The sequence below is a fragment of the Cryptomeria japonica genome, chromosome 10 (genome assembly GCF_030272615.1).
Source record: "Cryptomeria japonica chromosome 10, Sugi_1.0, whole genome shotgun sequence".
NCBI classification, from domain to species: Eukaryota; Viridiplantae; Streptophyta; class Pinopsida; order Cupressales; family Cupressaceae; genus Cryptomeria; species Cryptomeria japonica.
In genome coordinates this window covers 221,782,426-221,802,710 of record NC_081414.1, presented here as the reverse complement: position 1 = coordinate 221,802,710, position 20,285 = coordinate 221,782,426, and the positions used below count along the sequence as shown (strand labels likewise).

General features: G+C 36.0%; 1 protein-coding gene across 1 annotated transcript in view; it reads right to left on the bottom strand.

Annotated features, from left to right (window-relative positions):
- Positions 1 to 5,962: 5,962 nt before the first annotated feature.
- LOC131034868 (transcriptional repressor ILP1) overlaps positions 5,963 to 20,285 on the bottom strand; it is a 50,136-nt gene continuing 35,813 nt past the window's right edge. The window contains exons 4-7 of the mRNA XM_057966465.2: positions 16,894 to 17,576; positions 16,473 to 16,755; positions 15,956 to 16,245; positions 5,963 to 6,786 (exon numbers count right to left, since the gene is read on the bottom strand). Of these exons, the coding sequence (XP_057822448.2) occupies positions 6,594 to 6,786; positions 15,956 to 16,245; positions 16,473 to 16,755; positions 16,894 to 17,576 (1,449 nt within the window). The 3' untranslated portion in view covers positions 5,963 to 6,593. The remainder of the gene's footprint in view (positions 6,787 to 15,955; positions 16,246 to 16,472; positions 16,756 to 16,893; positions 17,577 to 20,285) is intronic.

Below are 20,285 nucleotides of genomic sequence, written 5' to 3'. Positions count from 1 at the left end.
GCAATCTTCAGTTGATATCTCACAACCTCATAATGCTGATACACTGAAGAAGCTACGCTCTCCAATGCCGAATATGCAAAAGCCCTAAGGTTCTTTCTCCAAGAGAAGAGCTCTCCAAACGTACAAGTATAAAATGGTCCAATGACAATGAAATCCTTTTCAAAAAGCCTTTATATAATATTCAATTGGTATTTGGCTTCATCTCCCTTAATTTCACTTTAATTTCATCTCCTTTTAAGTGCACAACATTATAATTTAAAGTATACTTTATTAATCACTTATATCTCCCGTTTAAATAACACTATCACTTATAATAAAGTAAACTTTAAAAGCATTTAATATAACTTTATATCATCTCTTAAAGTGGGCCCCGCAATATAGCTTAAATGCACTTTTAAATGACTTGACTGTATAATCATTAAATGACCTTGTTATCATAAAGTCAAATAAAGTCATTTAATGTTCACACTTTATATACCCCTTGTTGATGTGTTTTTTACGCACATGCGAACACAGAATAAAATACCAAAAAGTATCTTATCCTCTCTTGAACAAAATCTCTCAAATGCTGAAGATTAGCTTAAGGATCATTTGAAAAGACTCCAAGGTTCATGAATGTAGGGTCACTACGTGTGGATAAGCTCAATTGGTTGATGTGATTATGCTGGAATCACAAGGGGACTTACATTTGAATGCCTGAATGCTTGATTTGCTAGAACTTAGGTTCTATCTACTCAAATCAGAAGATAAAAAGGCAAAAGAGGTAAGGTTTAAGAGAGTCTATTCTAATCCTAAGAAAGTAGGAATGTGGATGAATGACTATATGGAATCCTACTGAGTGAGGTCTCACCATCAAACTGAACAATTTGACACAAACTCAATACAATCTTCAAAGGACGTTTCAAGGATGTTTGAATCAATACCACCAAACATTGATCACCATTCAAGTTAATGCATAAGCAATGAGTGTAGAACGATTCGAGGTTAAGCTCATGTCATTCCAGTTGACCATACAAGGCACACTTACAAGCAGCAAGAGGCTTATGGTATGGATTAGGCGGATACCACATGAATACATTCAACAACTTCTTCCATTCAATCTAATCAACATGAAAATAAAATGAGAAGTAGAACCATGAGGCTTTTTGAAATAACAAATTTCACCATAACTTCAATGAAAAGAGTATCTCATTTACAAGTCATACCAACAATTCTTCCATCTCTTAATCTACTCTAATTGCTATTCTACTTACTATTAGCTATTTTATTCACTACTAGCTATTCTCCAATTATTCTCTCACTATTAGCTATCCTCTATTAGCCTTTACAAATGAAGAGCCTGAGCTTTTATAGGGAGCTCATTTACAATGAATGGCCCTGATTAAATTTCCATCAATGGCCAAGATTTTTACAATGAAAACCCTAATTAGGGTTTGTTACAACAAACTTTCCTTGGTCAATGAAAAAATTGCACATAGACATGTTAATGTGGAACCTCTCTGATTGGTGAGTGGCGACTGGGATGCCACCTCAATTCGCCTGTAGATTTGGAAGATTTGATACTTGACAATACAAGCTTGCTCGAAGTAGCGGTGATGATCCATATATTGAGATAACTGAGTCCTTCCTTCGTCCTCACTTGCTTGCCTTGGAGTGATTGTATAACTTCTCTTTCACACTCCTTTGATCTCTTCATGTCTCCATGGTGCGGTGAACGTTGAAATTCCTCCTGGGCGTGAAGTTTATCCTCTTGCACGGTGGTGTAGGTCTTACAATCTTTCTCCCTTTTGCTTTGCAATCACCATCCTCTCCCATCTGCAAAACAGAACAAACATGATATCAAATACATAATATATAACTTTGATAGTTCTTCTTAGCTTGATATATCCCTTGATTTTATGTATTTTGCAGGTTTGATAAGAACTAGAGGAATTCGCCTTCATGAAGGAGGCATTTGAAGTTGCTTTTTGCTCATGAAGAGGAGCTCTTGAAGTTTACTCCACTCTTGATATTCATTAAGTTGCCCTTGTCTCTAAAGTCACTCACTTCACTGAGATCATGAAGTTGTTAATGTAGATCAAATCATAAGGTTTAGCATGAAATTTGCTCATGAAGCTTGATTCATGAAGTTGAAATTCACTCTCCTTCTTGAACTCGTGAACTTCATTGTTGTGGTTCACTCCATTTTACTGAAACATGAAGTAAATAATTTCACTTCAATTTGCTAAGTTGTGAAGTTTACCCTTGTAGAAAATTCGCTCTAAAAATTCTTGAAGTTCGCTTCAAACCTTGAACATGTGGAGTTATAAAATTGCTCCAAAATGGCAACTCATGAAGTTGCAAAATCCGCTCAAAAGGGGGTGCACCTGAAGTTTGTTTCTCTTATCTTCGCTCATCAAATTTGTTCTTCTTTTCCAAATTATGAAATTCGCTCATGATCTCAAACTCACGAAGCTCATTGTTCTTGTGTGAAATCCGCTCCATTCCCTCTAGACATGAAGTTCGCTCTTAATCCCTTAAACATGAAGTTGCAAACTTCGCTTCATGAAGTTTGTTCCAAAAGCTTAACTTATGAAGTTGAGAAGTCGCTCTCAAAAGGCAAGTCATGAAGTTGTTAAACTCACTCCAAAGTATGAAGTCATGAAGTTGTTTTACATATGAATTTCACTCCAAACACCTTGAACCTGAAGTTCGCTCCAAAAGCTTCAAACCTGAAGTATGAACTTCGCTACAATTCATGAAGTAGGCATTTCACTCCAATGTGTCTTAGCATGAAGTATAAAATTCGCTTCAGGCTTGCAATTGCTTAAGTAGGGAATTTCGCTCCTAAAGGTGAACTCATGAAGTTTGCTCTAAAGCAGCAAATCATGAAGTTTAAAAATTCGTTCAAAATGGTGTGCATTTGAGATTTTCTTTCAATTGCCTTACTTGCTAGGTTTTCTTATCTCTCCAAACATGAACTTCGCTCCCAAGTGGTAACTCGTGAAGTTATCTCAAACCTGAAATTCACTCCAAAAAAGCAAATCATGAAGTTCGCTCCAACATCCCAGCTCATGAAGTAGGCACTTCACTCCACTATGCAAAGTCATGAAGTTATGAACTTCGCTCCAAAAGCCTCCAACATGAAGTTCGCTCCAATCTCCTTGAAGTTGAAGTTGTAAAATCGCTCTACTTCACTCCTTTTGGTGATATCATGAAGTTCGCTCTCCTTGGTGAGATCCTGAAGTTTAAGCTTTGCTCCATTCCCTCAACTACCGAAGTTATCAAACTTCACTCATCTCTTGCAACTCCCGAAGCTATCAACTTCGCTCATCTCTTGCAACTCTCTAAGTTAATTTGTTTCACCTATTTATATACAACTTCACTCTTAAGATCGCTTCATTTTGCAATATCATGAACTTCGCTCCAAAACCTTAGGTCATGAAGTAACAACCTCGCTCCTAAACTAGAATTCATGAAGTAAGAAACTTCACTCCTCTTGGTCAAGTCATGAAGTTGTTTGACAAGTTAGTCTCTCCAACAGGATTCATATATGGAATATAGCATTTAAGTTTCTCTTTCTTATACTTTTAAGTTATATTCCATATATATTGTCAGGATGTTTGGGAGTGGTTTCGGACCTCCAGGAGTTATAATAAAAAAAATATAGTTTTTGGAAGATCCTTCAAATTTCTAGATTGTCAAATTCCAGGCCATTTCAGGATCAGGATGACATTCCAGACTTCTACGGCAAGTTCGCTCTGACCTTGATGTAAGGGACGGGACCTAGGAGGACATTATGCATTCAACCAAGGTTTGATTTAGCAACTTGAAGCGTGACTAGATAGTACACAAAAACCCTAGGAATGATCTAAATAAACCCTAATCACTCAACTGACCTGATCTCCTGGCCATTTGTGCACCTATACATCTCTAATGCAAAGGCTAATAGCAAAGACACGATTGCCAACTAAACTAAGACAACCAACCCAAAAAGCGAAAAAGTGGGGGTTCCCATTTGCAATGGGGTGATGTGTGAATACCTCACAACACCCCTCAATTATAAAGTCACATGAAGTCAATATAATATTCCTCAAAACTCCATTAATAATCACATTAAAGTAACACTTTAATAATAATTAAATATCATAACTCCATTAATAATCATTATTTAATGATTCTGACTTCATCACCGACTAGCCCATAGCTCCCACTGTCAATCTGGATGCCTTACTAAAAATAGTAAGGTGGGTCTCTAATGTCCAACTAATTTACTATAAATAGTAAGTATATGCAAATAGAGCCAAAAACCCCTGAATATCAATTGCCTCAGAACGTATGAAAGATCTGGAGATGAAAACACAGACAACTGCCCTCTAAAGAGCCAAAAAACTCCACAATGAGGTCCTCTAATCACCAATATTAGCCTACAAGAACCCAGCGATAGGCTAAACCAAGCATAAACCATGGTGAGCTAAAATGGGGATATTATATTAGGGATCCTTTCAAAGACTTCTTCCAATAGATAGCACCATCAGAAGTGTTTATCTAATCAATAACAATGCTTCAAAGATGTGTTAACACTACAATAAGGTTATGCTATTTTATTATGGAACAATACAAACCACATCAAAGAAAATATACTAAATTTAAATAATAATAAAAAAATTAATTGTTTGATAATATGTTCTAGCAAGAAAGAACTTTTCTGTAAACATTTATTTCCTTGTACATGTCTGACTGCTCTCATGTACTTCAAGTGCTTATTAGACCCTAGAATCCACATTTTGTAAACTGTCCCTCCCAGTGCAAATGCCACTGTTGATAGGATGAGTCCATCATTTATATAAGAATAATGAACATTGAAAAAGATTAAAAATGAACAAGGCTAGACAACAAATTTATAACACGATGACTCTCTACAATGCCACCACACACTTAAGGCAGGAACAGATGCTATGGGGCCCTTGTTTGGTTCTAATTTCTACATTTTGCAAGGATAAATTATTAAAAGGCTCTTATAACCAAGTGACCTGATGCAACAAAAAAAATCCGAGTAGGAAGTAACAAAACAGATTACATTTACTTGGTGCTAACAATTGTTACCCTGGAGAAACATCACCTACTCTCCACCCCGCGTTTTGGAGTACCTGGATATTCTGTATATTTTAAAACTTCAGAAAAAGGACAAATTATCCCCTTCCCATCCTTAACCACAAAGGAGGATGCCCTAGCTGACCCCATGTCATTTTTTCCCTTCCTACAGCCCCATGAGTTAAAAATTTGCCGGCTGATATACTGCAGGAGGTGTAAACCTGTAAGGAAACACCTGCACACTTTATCATTCTAGCTTTTTGTAAATACAAAATTTGCATAAAAACATGAGTTGTTCGTTTCAATTGGAGTATTGAACCAATGATTTTTCTCTCCTACCTCCAATAAGAGCTTTACCAGATTTATGAAAATAGAACTTCCACAAGTCATGTCAAATATAAACCAATTGCACTAGCAATAGATAGCTAAAAATCCAACCACGACATTTTACTTCTCTATGACACCTTTGAATTCTATTTATACTGCCACCACAGCCTGTTTCTAGGGGTTATTGTGATACCAAGTAATAAAAACCTTCACCTTTGCTGAAGAAATATTACAAAGACTGAAGGTTAAATAGCCACCCTTGCCAACTTCAAACATTATTTTTTGCAGTAGGAACATACTAAAGAAAATAAACAGCAGACAAGAAGGTTGATACAATCTTAATAATTGCCAAGGAAACAAAAAAGTAAACACTTTTCATAGATTCAAAATACAGACAAGAGCCTAACAATAAATTCAAGACAACGAGAAACTGGAAAACAATATACAAAAAATATCTGAAGAGATGAAACTAGATCAAATTGACAAATTCTGCCATAGAGGTGTAAAAATAGCAATGCAAAAAAACAGTCAACAATGCACTGATTGTGTCTGCAAAAAGTCATTATGATCGCAATATTCTGAAGAGATATAATGCATTATTGTTAAGGGCAAAATTACGTCAGCAAAAGATTATGTTTTCCCACATTAACAACCAATTTTCTTCATCGCAGGAATAATGCCAGTTCAACATAATGTAATGAAAGAATTACCTGCATCAGGCATTTCCCTAGCACCAAAGTGAGACCACAATAAGAAATGGCCATTAAGCCATTAAGCGCAGTTGACCAATCAACAGCTGCAGCAATTCAGAATGGTACTACTTCATCCTATGATCATTTTATATATACTTTTCCATCAGAATTCAGATCGTATTTTACATTCTCTCTATAATGCAAAACTGCTAGACATTTTTCAATCACTCACATTGATCTGGCATCCAGTAGAGTTACATTTTGATTTGCCCCTATACTTGATCAATTTTTTCTTAACCCCCAGATATACTTCCACAAATGAAATTCATGCTAAGAGGTGGGTCCCAGAAAACATTGTGAGGATTAAGCTTTATCAAAAGCATAACCAGAGAACAACGCAATTGAAAAGAAGTTGAGGCAGATAATACTCCAGATCCTGAAGCATGAAATTTTCATCTGGAAATGCATGATTGATATTGAAATTATGATGTAGAAAACACATTACAAAGCTTCTTTCAGCTGGAAAGTCTTTAATATTCGTCGGGCCCTGTCATATTCATTGAGCTCAACTAACATCTTTTTCAACCGACGAGCAAGTCCTGAAATGTCTTCAGTACTGGCACCTAAAGCTTGCTTTTTCTCAAGCTCTTTTCCAAGTGTTGTTATGTAGTCAACCAAAGGATGTATCTTGCAGCTGCAAAAGAAACTATAGATTAGGACAATCCTATTATAACATAAACAAAAAGAAAATTAATGTCTCCTAGAAAAAAGAGCAGATTTTCACATAATTTTATGAGTAGTAAATTTAACCTTGCACCAGATTAAAAAAAAATTAATTCCTAGTATCACCCAGTTTTTATTTAAAACGTAAAAATCTCACCCCAATATTTCTTCAGGTTAACTACTAAATATTAACAAGCAACGGATATTAAGACAGCTGGCTCTCTTACATAAACCTCTACTAAAAATTAAATGGTGCAATATCAAAAGGATGTATCAATAGTGCAATATCAAAAGGACGTATCAAGATTCAAAATACACAATTTTCAATAGTAGCTCTAATCTACAAGCTCCAGTGATCAAATATCATTTACTTTGCCAACAAGGTTGTGGTTCACTGGTGTAAAAAAAATGCAACATTTTCAGTGATCTACCAGCTTGAGTGATTTCAAATTATTTAGTTCACCAAAGTTCACTCATACCGTGTACCAGGATTCCACTCTTGTTGGGTGGAGGGTTCCATTTAATGTTTACATGGACCTTAAATGAATGAAATTAACCAAAAGTGATGAGGGTACAAGTAACAGCATAGACAGTTCATACCAGAAAGAAATTTAATATTTTGCGGAGTGACCCCTCAAAGGGTGTGTTTCTAGAAGCTTTATAATCAAAAACAACTACTCTAAATATTCTCTTTTTAGATCAGCCTTTAAGTAAATTGTCAGCATGAGTTTTCCACTCCCAAAACTTTCTATGCTCAGCATGAATTGTCATTTTCATATCCAAATGGCCCTCTATTTTCTTGTTCACTAAGGGAATCTACATTTCCATTTTTCAAAAAGAAACAACCTTTAAAGAATTAAAGATTTTGAACTAGGTTAAGAGCTAAGTTACCAAATCAGAGTGAGCTAGAATCAAGTAATGTGTATGGTATGCTCATACGGCCAAAAAAATTGAGGGCTGGTTGTGTCCATTTTAAAACCATATAAAAATCATAAATATATACGTATTTGCAGCCGAGAAACAGGAATTAAGCTCAGAATATCATATACCATTCAGATTTCAACCAAAACGAGCAAAAATGGTAAAAAATTTGAAATACACCATAATAACACAATCAATTTGTCGAACTTAAATATAGGATAGATATTTGGAAATTGAAATAATTTATAATTTACACTGTTCAGAAAGTGTCACAATGTTCGGCTAGTGAAACAATTTATAATTTTAATAGATTCATAATGTTAAATTTTACATTATTATAAAGCCTGAAAAGTATATAATTCATATATTTGTAAGTATATGATTATATAAATTTATAATATTTTATTTTGCATATAAATATTAGTATTCACAAAAATATATAAGCATTTAAAAGTATAGAAATAGTAAAAAATGATATATAAGTATTAAAGAACAGAATTTAAATAACTAAATTCATAGTATACTGGCCGACAACTACTGACATACAAGAGAGGCTTGGGGCAACTGGCAAAGCTAGAGTAGAACTCCATTTACCCACACTAAGCACAAGTTCTTCATCTCCCTCGTATATCATCATATCACACTTCATCATGGCTTCTGAAAAAAGACTTTTCAAAGGAATCAAACAGCATATGCCCACTTCATCGTGCAACTTCCTCCTTCCCCAATGGACTGGCCCTTTCTTATGAGTTGACTCAATCTGCCTGTGCATATTTAAAAGTGTTTGCCCTAAGTTCAGTCCCAGGCAAATTGTGGCCATTTTTCCTTTGTGCAAAACGTGAAATGATGTGCTCATTAGCATTTGGGATGAGCACTTAGGATTTCATCCATCACAGTTTTTTAAAATGCATTTTTAAAATCCATTAATGCGGAGTTCAACTTGGATTTGAGGTAGAATCACCACCTCAATATCAGAATTGTTTGGGTATGCCATGTGCTGTTCCAAAAGTTTCCACTCAAAAAAAATCTGAACCCTGCCTGATTCCACAGGTAATTTAAATCTATACCCAATTCTGGCACAACTTGTACCCAGAAATGGGGTTACATCTTAGCCAATTCAGTAACATTGGTTAAAAGCTAAGGGACTTTATGTCCCCCATCAACCACAGCTTGTTAGCCCCCTATACCTCAGCATCAAGGCACAGAACTAGCAGCACTCCTCAAAGAAACTGAAGCGAAACTGGCAGTCATTTTCTGTTAAGAAGCCAAATGTGGCCCGATAGAGGATTTTTTCCTAAAACTGAGAATAATAGAGCATCTAATATGAATTCAGTGCAGGCAGTATCAATCATAGCTTCATAGCTTGAATTCTTATCAATTCTTTTCATGTTCTCTGTCACCTCTTGTGAAAACAGGGGTTCTGGCAAGGCCATTAAACCTCTAGAAGCATTCACAACGCCCATTTGTCAGGCTTGTTGACTCAAGGGAAGGGAAGGCCAAATACAATTTTGAAAACCATCTCACCTCCTGAACTTGATTTTCTTTCCAAAGGAAAGACCACCTAATTCCTCCCAAGGGATGTAGTCAGATCCCCATCAGAAAAGATCAAAAAATAAAATATTTGATTTCATGTATGGGACCCTTCTAGGAATATTCCTGTCAGGCAAGCTAGTGTGTCTCCACTGGGGGAAAAAAATTTGGCTTCCACGTTGTAAAACAGGAGTTACTTCCCCCAGGCAAGCCAGGACCTCATTTCTGCAGAAATCTACTTCTCAATGTAATATACTTCCTATTTTATCCAAAAAAAACCTAGGCTAGTCTTCTAATAGCATCTTGAATTTTGCCAATCACATTGAGAAGTCTACTACGGGAATACGGGTTGCCCTTGAATTATATAGGAGCAGAGTTCCCATGTAGGACATCTCTACAAAATTGTTATTAAGTTTTAAATTATTGTATAAGGAGATCTTTGAGTACCTTAGTGTTCCACGAGGACGCATCCCAACCCCACATTTCTAAGACAAGGAGATTTTGAGATGTAGACTTGTGGGAAATGTCCCCCTTCCACACCACAACCACCAGTGCCGTGATGCCACTGAGATGTCCCAAGGACACTCGGGCATCTCCCACAGCTAGCAGGCCAAAAAGACATTTTTAATAAAAATACAATTTTTTTTGGATAACAACGCCCAAGGCCAAACCCTAATAGCTGATGGGCCCCACCTAATCCACTCAAACCCTATAAATCACCCTAAAACCCTCTTTTTTTCTCACAAACTCAATTCAACAGCAAAGTTAAGGAGCAAACCGGTGAGAGTGAAGTGTTGCAAGTGCAAGAAGGTTGAGGAGAGGAAGAAGAGGGATTCTACACCAAGTTGCAAGGATATTTCAAGCATAAGGTAGGATTCTATGACTTTTTTTTTAAAAAAAGAAAAAGAATAACTAGTTTCATATTCATAATTTCTTAGACGTGGCTGCAAGTGCATATCCATTGTTCCATGTTAATTGTTCATAATGTCATCAAGATTCAACATTGAAAAATTGAAAATTAATCATATTCATATACATGGCTGTCATATATTTTCGTTTACTGTTCTACAAATTAGTTTTAGTACTTAATATGTTCAAATTTATTATTTTTTATTTTGTCAAAACTATGATGAAATAAGAAAAACAAAAGTTAAATCCTATGGTTGACAAAGATTAAGAACAAAGATTCTATTTGTGTATCCTCTACTTCTGTGCTTCACGCAACTTGAAGTAAGAAAAACAAAAAAGAAAATTTGTGTCTTAATCCTTCGTATTATGTTACATGCATAATTTTAATTTTAATTTTAAAATAATAAACTTATTGATATTATATTGTTTACTGCAGTGTCACTATGAGTTCTCATGGCATAAGCAAGGATGAGGTTGGAGTTCAAAGTGAAATTGAATCCAATTATACAACTGAGGCTGAGTTTGAGAGGGGTGACCATGACAGTGAAACCAAACCACCAGTTTCAAGGTGAGTACAGCTATAAATATGTATTGCCCCTCCACAATACTGGCAGATTTCGCTAAGGGTCCCTTTGATCCTAAGTCTCCTTTAAAACAATAAAATCATAGAGCAGGCCTAGAACATCTGGGGGCACACGGTGGTGGAAGTGCCACTTTTGTAGCCTTGCATTTGATGGCAGCATTACCAAAGTTAATGCCCACCTCCTTCATTCCTGAGGAAAAGATGTAGATGTATATGAGGTGTTGGGGACAAAAATGAAAATTAGAGCTGAGATACGTAGAATATGGGGTGTCAATGTTCAAGACAATGCAGTTGCAGCTACACCTGCTCCTTTGTCTTATAGGCCAAGGGGTAATCAAAGCCAACCACATGGTAAGATGCACATATACCAACTTCTTCTACATTGGGGCCCATGCAGCATAGGCTAGGGGGAAAAACAAGTTGACAAGTGATGCTCCTAACCAACTAGCTGAATTATTCAATGTGCAAATGATGCCAGTGGCAAATTCTCCTTTGTCAATGGCATTCCATTCCATCTGACTCAATCTCCTCATTATGAGGCGACATGATGGTAGCAAGGGTAGTACCATCATGTGTGCCAAAAGGGATACAAAATTGAGGACCACAATCTTAGATAAGAACTATTCCAAGATAAATGTGTTAATGGAGAAAATGAAGGAATGTTGAGTGGCAAGTGGATGCAGTATAGTCACGGATGGGTGGACGAACATTGGTCATTGTCCACTCATCAATATCATGGTTATGTGTTCAGAAGGTCCATTATTCTTAAGGTACTTGATTGTTCAAGGCAAGGAAGCATTAATCATTTAGGGAATTAATCGGCAAAACAAATGTATAAGATTTTTTCAAAAAATCAGCAAAAAATAAGGAAAAATTCAGATTTACAAAAAAACATAAAAAATTGCAGAAAAACAATCAAAAACTACTTTTTTAAAATATTTTTGGGCATTTCCATAGCATAGAGATATTGTAGGCAAATAAAATAGACAATTGAACACATGAATTGACAAAAATAGATTTTAGTTGTTTATATTCATATCGCTGATTACATTGCACAAAACATACCACAACATAAATAATCTCTAGATGGTGCTATCAAAAAATTGTAATTTTATGCTGCAATTATTGTATTTTATACTAAAATACAAGTACAGTAAAAAATTTAACGGTATAAAATGTGATACTGTAATTTAATACAGTTACTGTTAAACCACATTATACTAAAATACAAGAATTACATTATAATTTTTTTTTAATGTATAAATTTAACCACGGTATAAAATTACAGTATTAAAATACTGTTAATTTTATACTGTAAAAAAATTTTATTACAGTACAAATTACAGTATAAAAATACTGTTAAATCTACACTGTAATTTTATACTATTACTGTTAAATGTAATTTTTTTATACTGTAATTTATAAAATGCGATCAACCAGTATAATGTAATTTAACAGTATAAAAAAATTCCAGTATAAAAATTTTATACTGTAGTTAAATTTATACTGTAATATTTATACACAAATTACAGTATAAATTTATAAAATATACTGTATATCAAATACAGTATAAAATGTACTGTATATAAAATACAGTTACGCAGTTACGCCATAAAATATTTACAAATAAATTCTTAAATTACGCCAGAATGCAGACAGAATGCATTCTTTACAAATACAGTTACCAGACAGAAATGGCGATCAACCAGCCTGTCACATGGATCGAAATTTGATGAAAAATACCTGGCTAATATATTGAAATGGAAAGAAATAGCAATCAACCAGCAGCTCACGCGATCAACCAGCCTGGCTCTCATCGGGAAAACCTTACGGCTGGGGTGGTCAACGATTTTTGGGGGAATTAATTGGCTCAGCATCCGATTCCCGATTAATCCGGAATAATCACAATTTATTCCCGATCGCTGTTTCTTTGATTCAAGGCATCACAAAGATGCCAATTTTCAGCTTCAAATCCTCAAGGATGCTATTGAGGAGGTTGGGCCACGAAATGTGGTCCAAGTAGTGACACATGCGACCCATGAATGCAAGGCTACATAAAAATTAATTGAGGCAGCTTACAGACATGTTTGGTGGACTCCTTGTTGCATGCATGCCATGAATAATGCATTCAAGAACATGGGAAAGATTGATTGGATCAAAGTAGTGGTCAACGATGCTAGATATGTGCAAATGTTTATCTATAACCACCATGCTTCACATGCACTCTTCAAGACCTCTCTAAGAAGAAATTCTTAAAATCTGTTGAGACTAGATATGCATTTTATTTCATTCTCTTGGAAAGAATGCTAGAGTTGCAAGAGGCATTGCAACTAATGCTTATGACAGCAAAAAGGAATCGATGGCCTGAGTCCAAGAAAGAGTAGGGGAAGAGGATGAAGAATGTAGTGAAAAGTGATGTTTTTGGGGGTGATACAAAATATGGTCTCCATCGTTACTCCAATTTTCTAGGTCATTAGATATGGGGATGCCAATGCACCTAGCCTTGGAGAGGTGTATAAGTGCATTGACTATGCTAGCCCAAATGAGGGTAGTCATGTTAGACAAGGACCCCACATTAGCATTCTACAGTGAGCACATTCAGCAACTCATTCATCGAATATGGGAGAAGCTCAACACTCGCTTGCACATGGTTGCCTATGCATTGAACCCCAAGTGGCACACCCATATAGGATGGTGATGTGAAGGCCAGGTTCATGAGGACCATCCAAAAGATGTGTGATACTATAGAGGAAGACATCATTTGTACTAAGTGGGCAAAATTTGCCACTCTTGAGCATTACTTTGAGGAGGCCAAGATGGATAGGACAACTATGGCATTGGAGGACCCAATTTTATGGAGTTGCTATTGACTGAATTCTTTCACTACCATTTCAACCATTCAATTGCTATCTCAAGTTTCTCGTTCTTCTGTTGTTGAGAGGAACTAGTCTACTTATAGCTTCATCCACTCTCTTAAAAGGAACAGGCTTACCTCTAGGAGAGTGGAGAAGCTTGTGCCTCTACATAGTGCATTGTGTCTCATCGGCCGCAAGACACTTTTGTACAAAGAGATTCCAATATTGCAATGGGATGTGGAGGTAGCGGAGCCAACGCAGATTGATGAGGATGCTACAATTACATAGGCAAGGCTAGTTCGTATTAGTTTGGAGAAGCTTCACCGTGTGGAGTCCAATTCCATCAATTCTAGTGATGATTAGAGACCTCACTTCACTCAATTTTGTTATTTTGAACATTTGTAATCATCATTATGAAGTCTTTAATATCATATAAATTTTGAATTTGACCTTTTCATTTGTTCAATGTTAAATTGTTAATGTTCATTTCAAACTTCAAAGTTTATAGCAAAGTTCCCAAACTCGGACTCGGCTCGGACTCGGGAAGGCCGACTCAACTAGTGACTTGGCTATGACTCGGCAACGACTCAACAAAATTAAAAAAACCTTGAAATTTAGAGATTTTTAACGATTTAAAACTTGTTTCATGCACCCATTATTGAATAAAGCTTAAAGACACTATAACATCATCAAATAGAAGCTAATTTGATCACATACATAAACATACATCCATCACATGCGTAGAAATGTAAATTGTAGTTGAAGGAAATAGAAAACATAGATATATAGAGTTATAAATGTTGTCAAATGTATATAAAATCCATGACATCAAATGTTCCCAAACATATATGCAACTGTAAACAAAAAGAAGTCTATGGCTCAAGCTCTAGCTCATCCTCAGCCTCAACCTCAGAGTAGTTTGTCTAACTCCTACAAAGGCGTCTAAGGTAGGTCCCGGATGATTGAGTAGCCATAGTCTCCCCCTATGATCAACATCAGTTGTGCCTGTGCCGGATCGTGCTCTATCCTTCTCCTCTGCCATAGCCACAACCTCAGCCGGATCGTGCCTGCGCTGGTTGCAAACCTATGGCCTCTTGTTTTCCTTCCTCTCACTTTTCCTCTCTTCTTCTCACAACTAGCAATTAAAAGACCTTTTAGGGTTAAATGAAAAAGAAATACAAAAAAAAAAATGTCAAAAAGCACTTTTTTTTTTGTTTTTGCAAGTTTTGTCTGCCGCGGCGCAAGTCCTGGAGCTCAGACTCGGCGAGTTTGTCCATAACTCACCATCGCGAGTCAAGCGAGTTATGTGACAAAACTCATCGAGTCCAAGTCACGATCTATCAAAACTTGTCGAGCTTCACTCGACTCGCCAACTCGAAAAACTCACCTGACTCGCTACGAGTTTTGATACTATGGTTTATAGTATTTAAGTTCTACTAATTTGCCAAAGTTTCATTTTATAACTATTTTGTCAAGTACTATTTGCCAAAGTTATACATCTTTTTATAACTATTTTGTCAACTACTATATCTATATCAGCACTGCACCGCTGCCACCACTCCGCAATTATCCTCCCGCCACTCCACGATTGTCCTCCCGCCGTACCCAAATATAGGCCCTTGGTCCCCCCATCCCCAAAACCCATCCCCGTGTCCCCTTGTCAAGAAACCCCGTGGAACCATGGAGTGCCTCCTCTATTTAGATTGTTAATTATTAATCTAGTTAATATAATTATAATGTTTAAAATTATTGACATTTTTTATATTTAAAATTTATTTTAGAACATTAAAATTTAACATTAAATAATTTTATTTTTTAAAATTGCATTTCAATTATACTAGTTTCAATTTAATATATTTAAAATATTAAAATTAAATTTATATTAATCAAATTTAATCATGATTTTTTAGCAAATTTTATCTTTGTCAAACACAAACACAAACTTTGTGCCAGCCTACTATTGAACAAAATCGCTGCAGATTTTCCAATCAATTATGGTTTTATTCCACTTTGACAACTTTGATTTTTTCAACAAACAAAAAGCAATTGGCAAACAAATGGCTGCACATATCTTACTCCATCTGTGGTAATACTTCTATCAGTACAAAAAAGAACAGGAGTGAAGATACAAATGTGAGATGCACATAATAATCACTATTTAATTCCCCCGATGCTTTAATAATCGTTAGATGCAGTGAGCAAACAAAGAAATTGCCATGTCCATGTATTCACAATAAGGTAAGACTGAATCCATAAAAACTAGACCTGTTAAACATAAGATGCCATTTTTCCTTGGATAAAGGAAAAAGATTGGCAAAGAATAAAATTTGATAGTAGCATACCTAAGTTCTCCAGACAAACTAGGACCAGTCCAAACACCCGACAATGCTGCAATAATCCTTTCAGTCCTTGTAACTGCATCATGAATATTCTGCACAATATTCCTTAAATGGGGTAACATTTTTGCACATAAAAGTTCATCAAGTGCCAGCTGTTCCAGAACAGGCATTGCCAAAATGTCTTTCCATAAAGCAATATTTTTAAGCAATCGAACAGACATGCCAAATTTGTATGCTGCAATCCGTGATGCTTGGGACACAGCATTCATGAGAGGAATACTCCAAGTGGGCACCTGAGTTTCAAAACCATTTACTTATAAAATAAGTTTCTAGCAAAACATAAAAATGAATCTTGGGAAATGCTTCCACAGTGTTTCCTAAACCATTGCTTGTAATATAGAATAAGAAAAATTGGCATCTCTTATTCTACTTCCCTTTTGAATTTCAAGCGTGTTAAAAAAGAATTAAAAAGAGCCAACTGTATCACTAAATTAATTCAGTCAACCAAAAGGGGTCTCACCTGCAATTCAGCAATAGCTTCAGCTAAACGCATACGCACAGCTGCCAACAATTCCTGCAGTGATTCATTAGATGCAGGAATATAATTAAGAATTACTTGCACTGCAGCAACTGCATTTTTTGTCCCTCTTGTACTCAGCCTGTCCCAGCAGTGTGCAACTTCGTGATGTAATATTGGCAGAGCAATTTTCTCCACGAGCCCTGGTACAAGGTCTGCATCTGCATCTTCTGGTTCAAAATCCTTGACATTCTCTGGCATACCATAGTCAAAAAGAAGAGTATGCCTGGAAGAAAAGGATCATAGCATCAGTAATGCAGAACACATTGAGATAAACTCCCTATTCTGCACAAAAACAAATCTTGTTTAACCATAAAGTTTAAACAACAGCATTCAAATTTAAAGAAGGTTATAAGATGCGAACCATTGCATATTGTTTATATCTGCATCTTCATATAACGGGTCCCACTTCAGCAGCTCCAAGCGTACAAAAGGGGAGAAAATAGCTGGTGCACTCAAGCACATATAAGCATCACGATAAGCCGAAGAGTACAGTCTTTTCCACCCTTCAAATCTTTCTTTAACAATAGAAAGTTGTGAAAAATTTTGAGCAGCATCACCAAAAACATGTTCAGCTGTCTGTAACAACTCACTTCGGCTAGATTGATATGCCTTGCAATCACTGTCACTTTCATCACTGCTAGATTCCCCTTCTATACGTTGGTTAGCAGTGCCATCTGAGGCAGTAAAAGTTGCAGCTTTCTTAGATGCAGTGCGAGCCCTCCTCTGCTTCCGAGCTTCAGCCCTTCGCTTAATATCTGTTCGTTTCTGCAAGTTTATATCTCGACCAAACTCGTCTAACTGAGGAAGTAAATTCAATCCATCTCTTGCAGTTGAAGATGCAGCTTGTGCTGCTGCTGCTGCAGCAGCAGCAGTAGTTGAACCACCACCTTTACTTAAAACTGCTTTGGCTGCATTAATTGCTGCTTCAACTTCTATCATTTCATCAGCATCATCTGATGCTCGTCTCTCTACAATTGCTGTTGCACGCTCTTCATGAAGCCTCTGCATTTGCTCTTCAAGTTCCTCTATATAAGGAGCCTTATCCTGCAATTTCCATATTAACAAAAATGATGAAAATTTTGCAACAGAAGACAGAACCACACAACACCTCTAACATAAAATTATCACATAAATACACTGACAGAAAAGTATGTTTAATCCTACTAAAGAAACATATTCAACCATTAAGATCTTGTTGCTTCTTAAACATTGCAGAATTTAATGCCAAACAAACACTTCTAAGTTTCAATAAACCTTTATCTTACAATTGAGACTTCCATCTTACAGAATTGCAAGACAACCTTCTCAAAAGATGAGACGAGGTGCTTCTGAAGAATCTGGTACATTGACATACTACTCTTGTACATACATTGTCAGCATTGTGAATAGAGAAGAGTCTTGTGTATTGAATATCGTGTTAAATAAAAATTCACATCATCTATAGTAGTTAGCAGAGAGTTTTCATTTGTAATATTGAGACAGGAATGCTATCATGACATGCATTTCAGATTTCTGTGAAATTGTGTAAAGTTGGTTAAATATAGACAAATCACATAAGTCAATCCAGACACAAATTTATCATGGAATCAAAGAAATTAAGAGGACATTTTGTATCCGGCCCCTTGAGACCAATGATTGTCCTGATCACACAAGCTCCTTGCCATCCAAGGTAATCAATGAGTCAGCATTTGGGCAACTAGTGGGCAACCTTATCTATCTTACCACCACTAGACCTGCTTTGGGCTTTGCTGTGGGTTACATTTCCAGATTCAGGACAGCACCTAAGGCAGAACATTGGGTTGCAGCTAAGAGGCTTTTGAGATATGTGAAAGTGGTATAGCAGAAGCAAAGATCCTAGGCTGGTTGGGTTCACACATTCAGATTGGGCAGTTTCTTTTGATGACAGGAAATCCACTTCTGGATACATTTTCAGCCTTGGTTTGGGTGCAGTCACAGTACCAATAAGAAGCAACATGCAGTAGCTCTTTCCTAACGACAGAAGCAAAGTATCAAGGAACAGCCAAAGCAGCACATGAAGCAGTATGGCTTCAAAGGATGCTTTCAAACATGCACATTTCTCAAGCAGGGCCTTCACCCTTGTTTTGTGACAATCAAGGGGTGCTACAGCTTGCCAAGAATGCAATCTTCCACAAGCGTACCAAACATGTAGATTTCATACAGCAACTTGTAGAAGATGGATCAGTGATGTTGCAGTATTGTCCAACTAAGGACCAGACTGCTGACATTCTTACCAAGTCCTTGAGTCATCACAAATTTGTAAAATTCCAGGATAAACTTGGTGCAGTTAGCAGATTGACAAGGGAGGGTATTAAAGTGATATTGCAATATATGTTTATAATGGTCATTTAAGTTGTTAAGATAGACTTTGGGAATATTCATTTATTCATTTTAGATAAGTTCTACTTCTTATCCTTTATTTTCATAGTTGTCAAAATCAATCTTATCCTTATCAGATTAATCATTTGTAACTCTTATTTCAGAAGGCTTTCACTCCTTTGTTATTATCAACTATCTTTATAATCATTGTGTGTTTTTTATTATTTTAATTATGTTAAAACACACAACTCTCTAAATTTCCTTCATAACCCTTGATTGATATTTGAGAGGAATTATTTAAATAAACTTAATTATAAGAGACCTTTTTATATTATATTTTAACTTAAACTAAGATACTCTTTATTAGAATTTCATTGGTACGTTATAGGTGTCGAAAAGCATATTTAGGACTTACCAATTTATTTTGCTAAGACACATTTCACATTGCAAACAATCAGTTGAGACAGCTTGTGAAGTGCAAGAGGCATTGAATAGCATGGGCATTCACAACCAATGGAGTTTGTGGAGGCAGAAAGGGCCAAAAAGGTCATATCATTGATCCTAGATGATGAGAGGTGGGCTCATCTTGAGTTTCACCAAGCCCATCATAATTATGATCAAGTTCACTAATACAGATCATCCACCTTTGGGAGAAATCTATGATAGCATGGACTCCATGACAAAATAACTAAGGGCCATAAGAGGAGGAACTCAAAAAAACATATTTCCTAAGAGTGAAAAAAACAACATTTTGGCCGCCATAACAAGATGACCACGCCTTTGCATCTCCTTTCATATGCATTACCTTCCAAATATTACAGCACGGAAATACTTTCTTTGCCTACGAGAAGGGCTCCATATAGAGACAATGAAGTAGTTGTTAAGTACAAAAAAGCATTCTAAAGAATCTTCTCAGATCTGAAAGTGGTGGATAAGGTTAGGACTGAATTTGGTAGGATCATCATAAGATGATGTTATAGTATTTGTGCTCTTTGAGATGCTCACACATGGGGTACCTCCATTAGCAAAGTTAAATGTTCCTCCAATCTCTTGTAATAAGAATTGTATCACAGCTAAGCATTTCTAATTTTTAATGTTTAACAGTCTCTTTTTTCTTTTCTTTTTTATCGATAAATGCAGAGCCAAAATTTTGGTATTAAAGAAGTTGCAAGATGGTAAGAAATAAGAATGTTTAAAATTCTTATTTCTTACCATTCTTTCGCATATTTAAGTCGTATCGACTTTGTCTTCAATTTCAAGAAGTTGCAAGATCTATACCATCTTGGATGCATATAAATTAGAGTTTGCCAAAGTCAGTAAAAATGATAACAAGGCTTCTACACATTATGTTCATGCAACTAGTGGGGATGGCACTGTGGATGCTTATGGTTAAAATGAATTCAAAGTTGAGCCAAC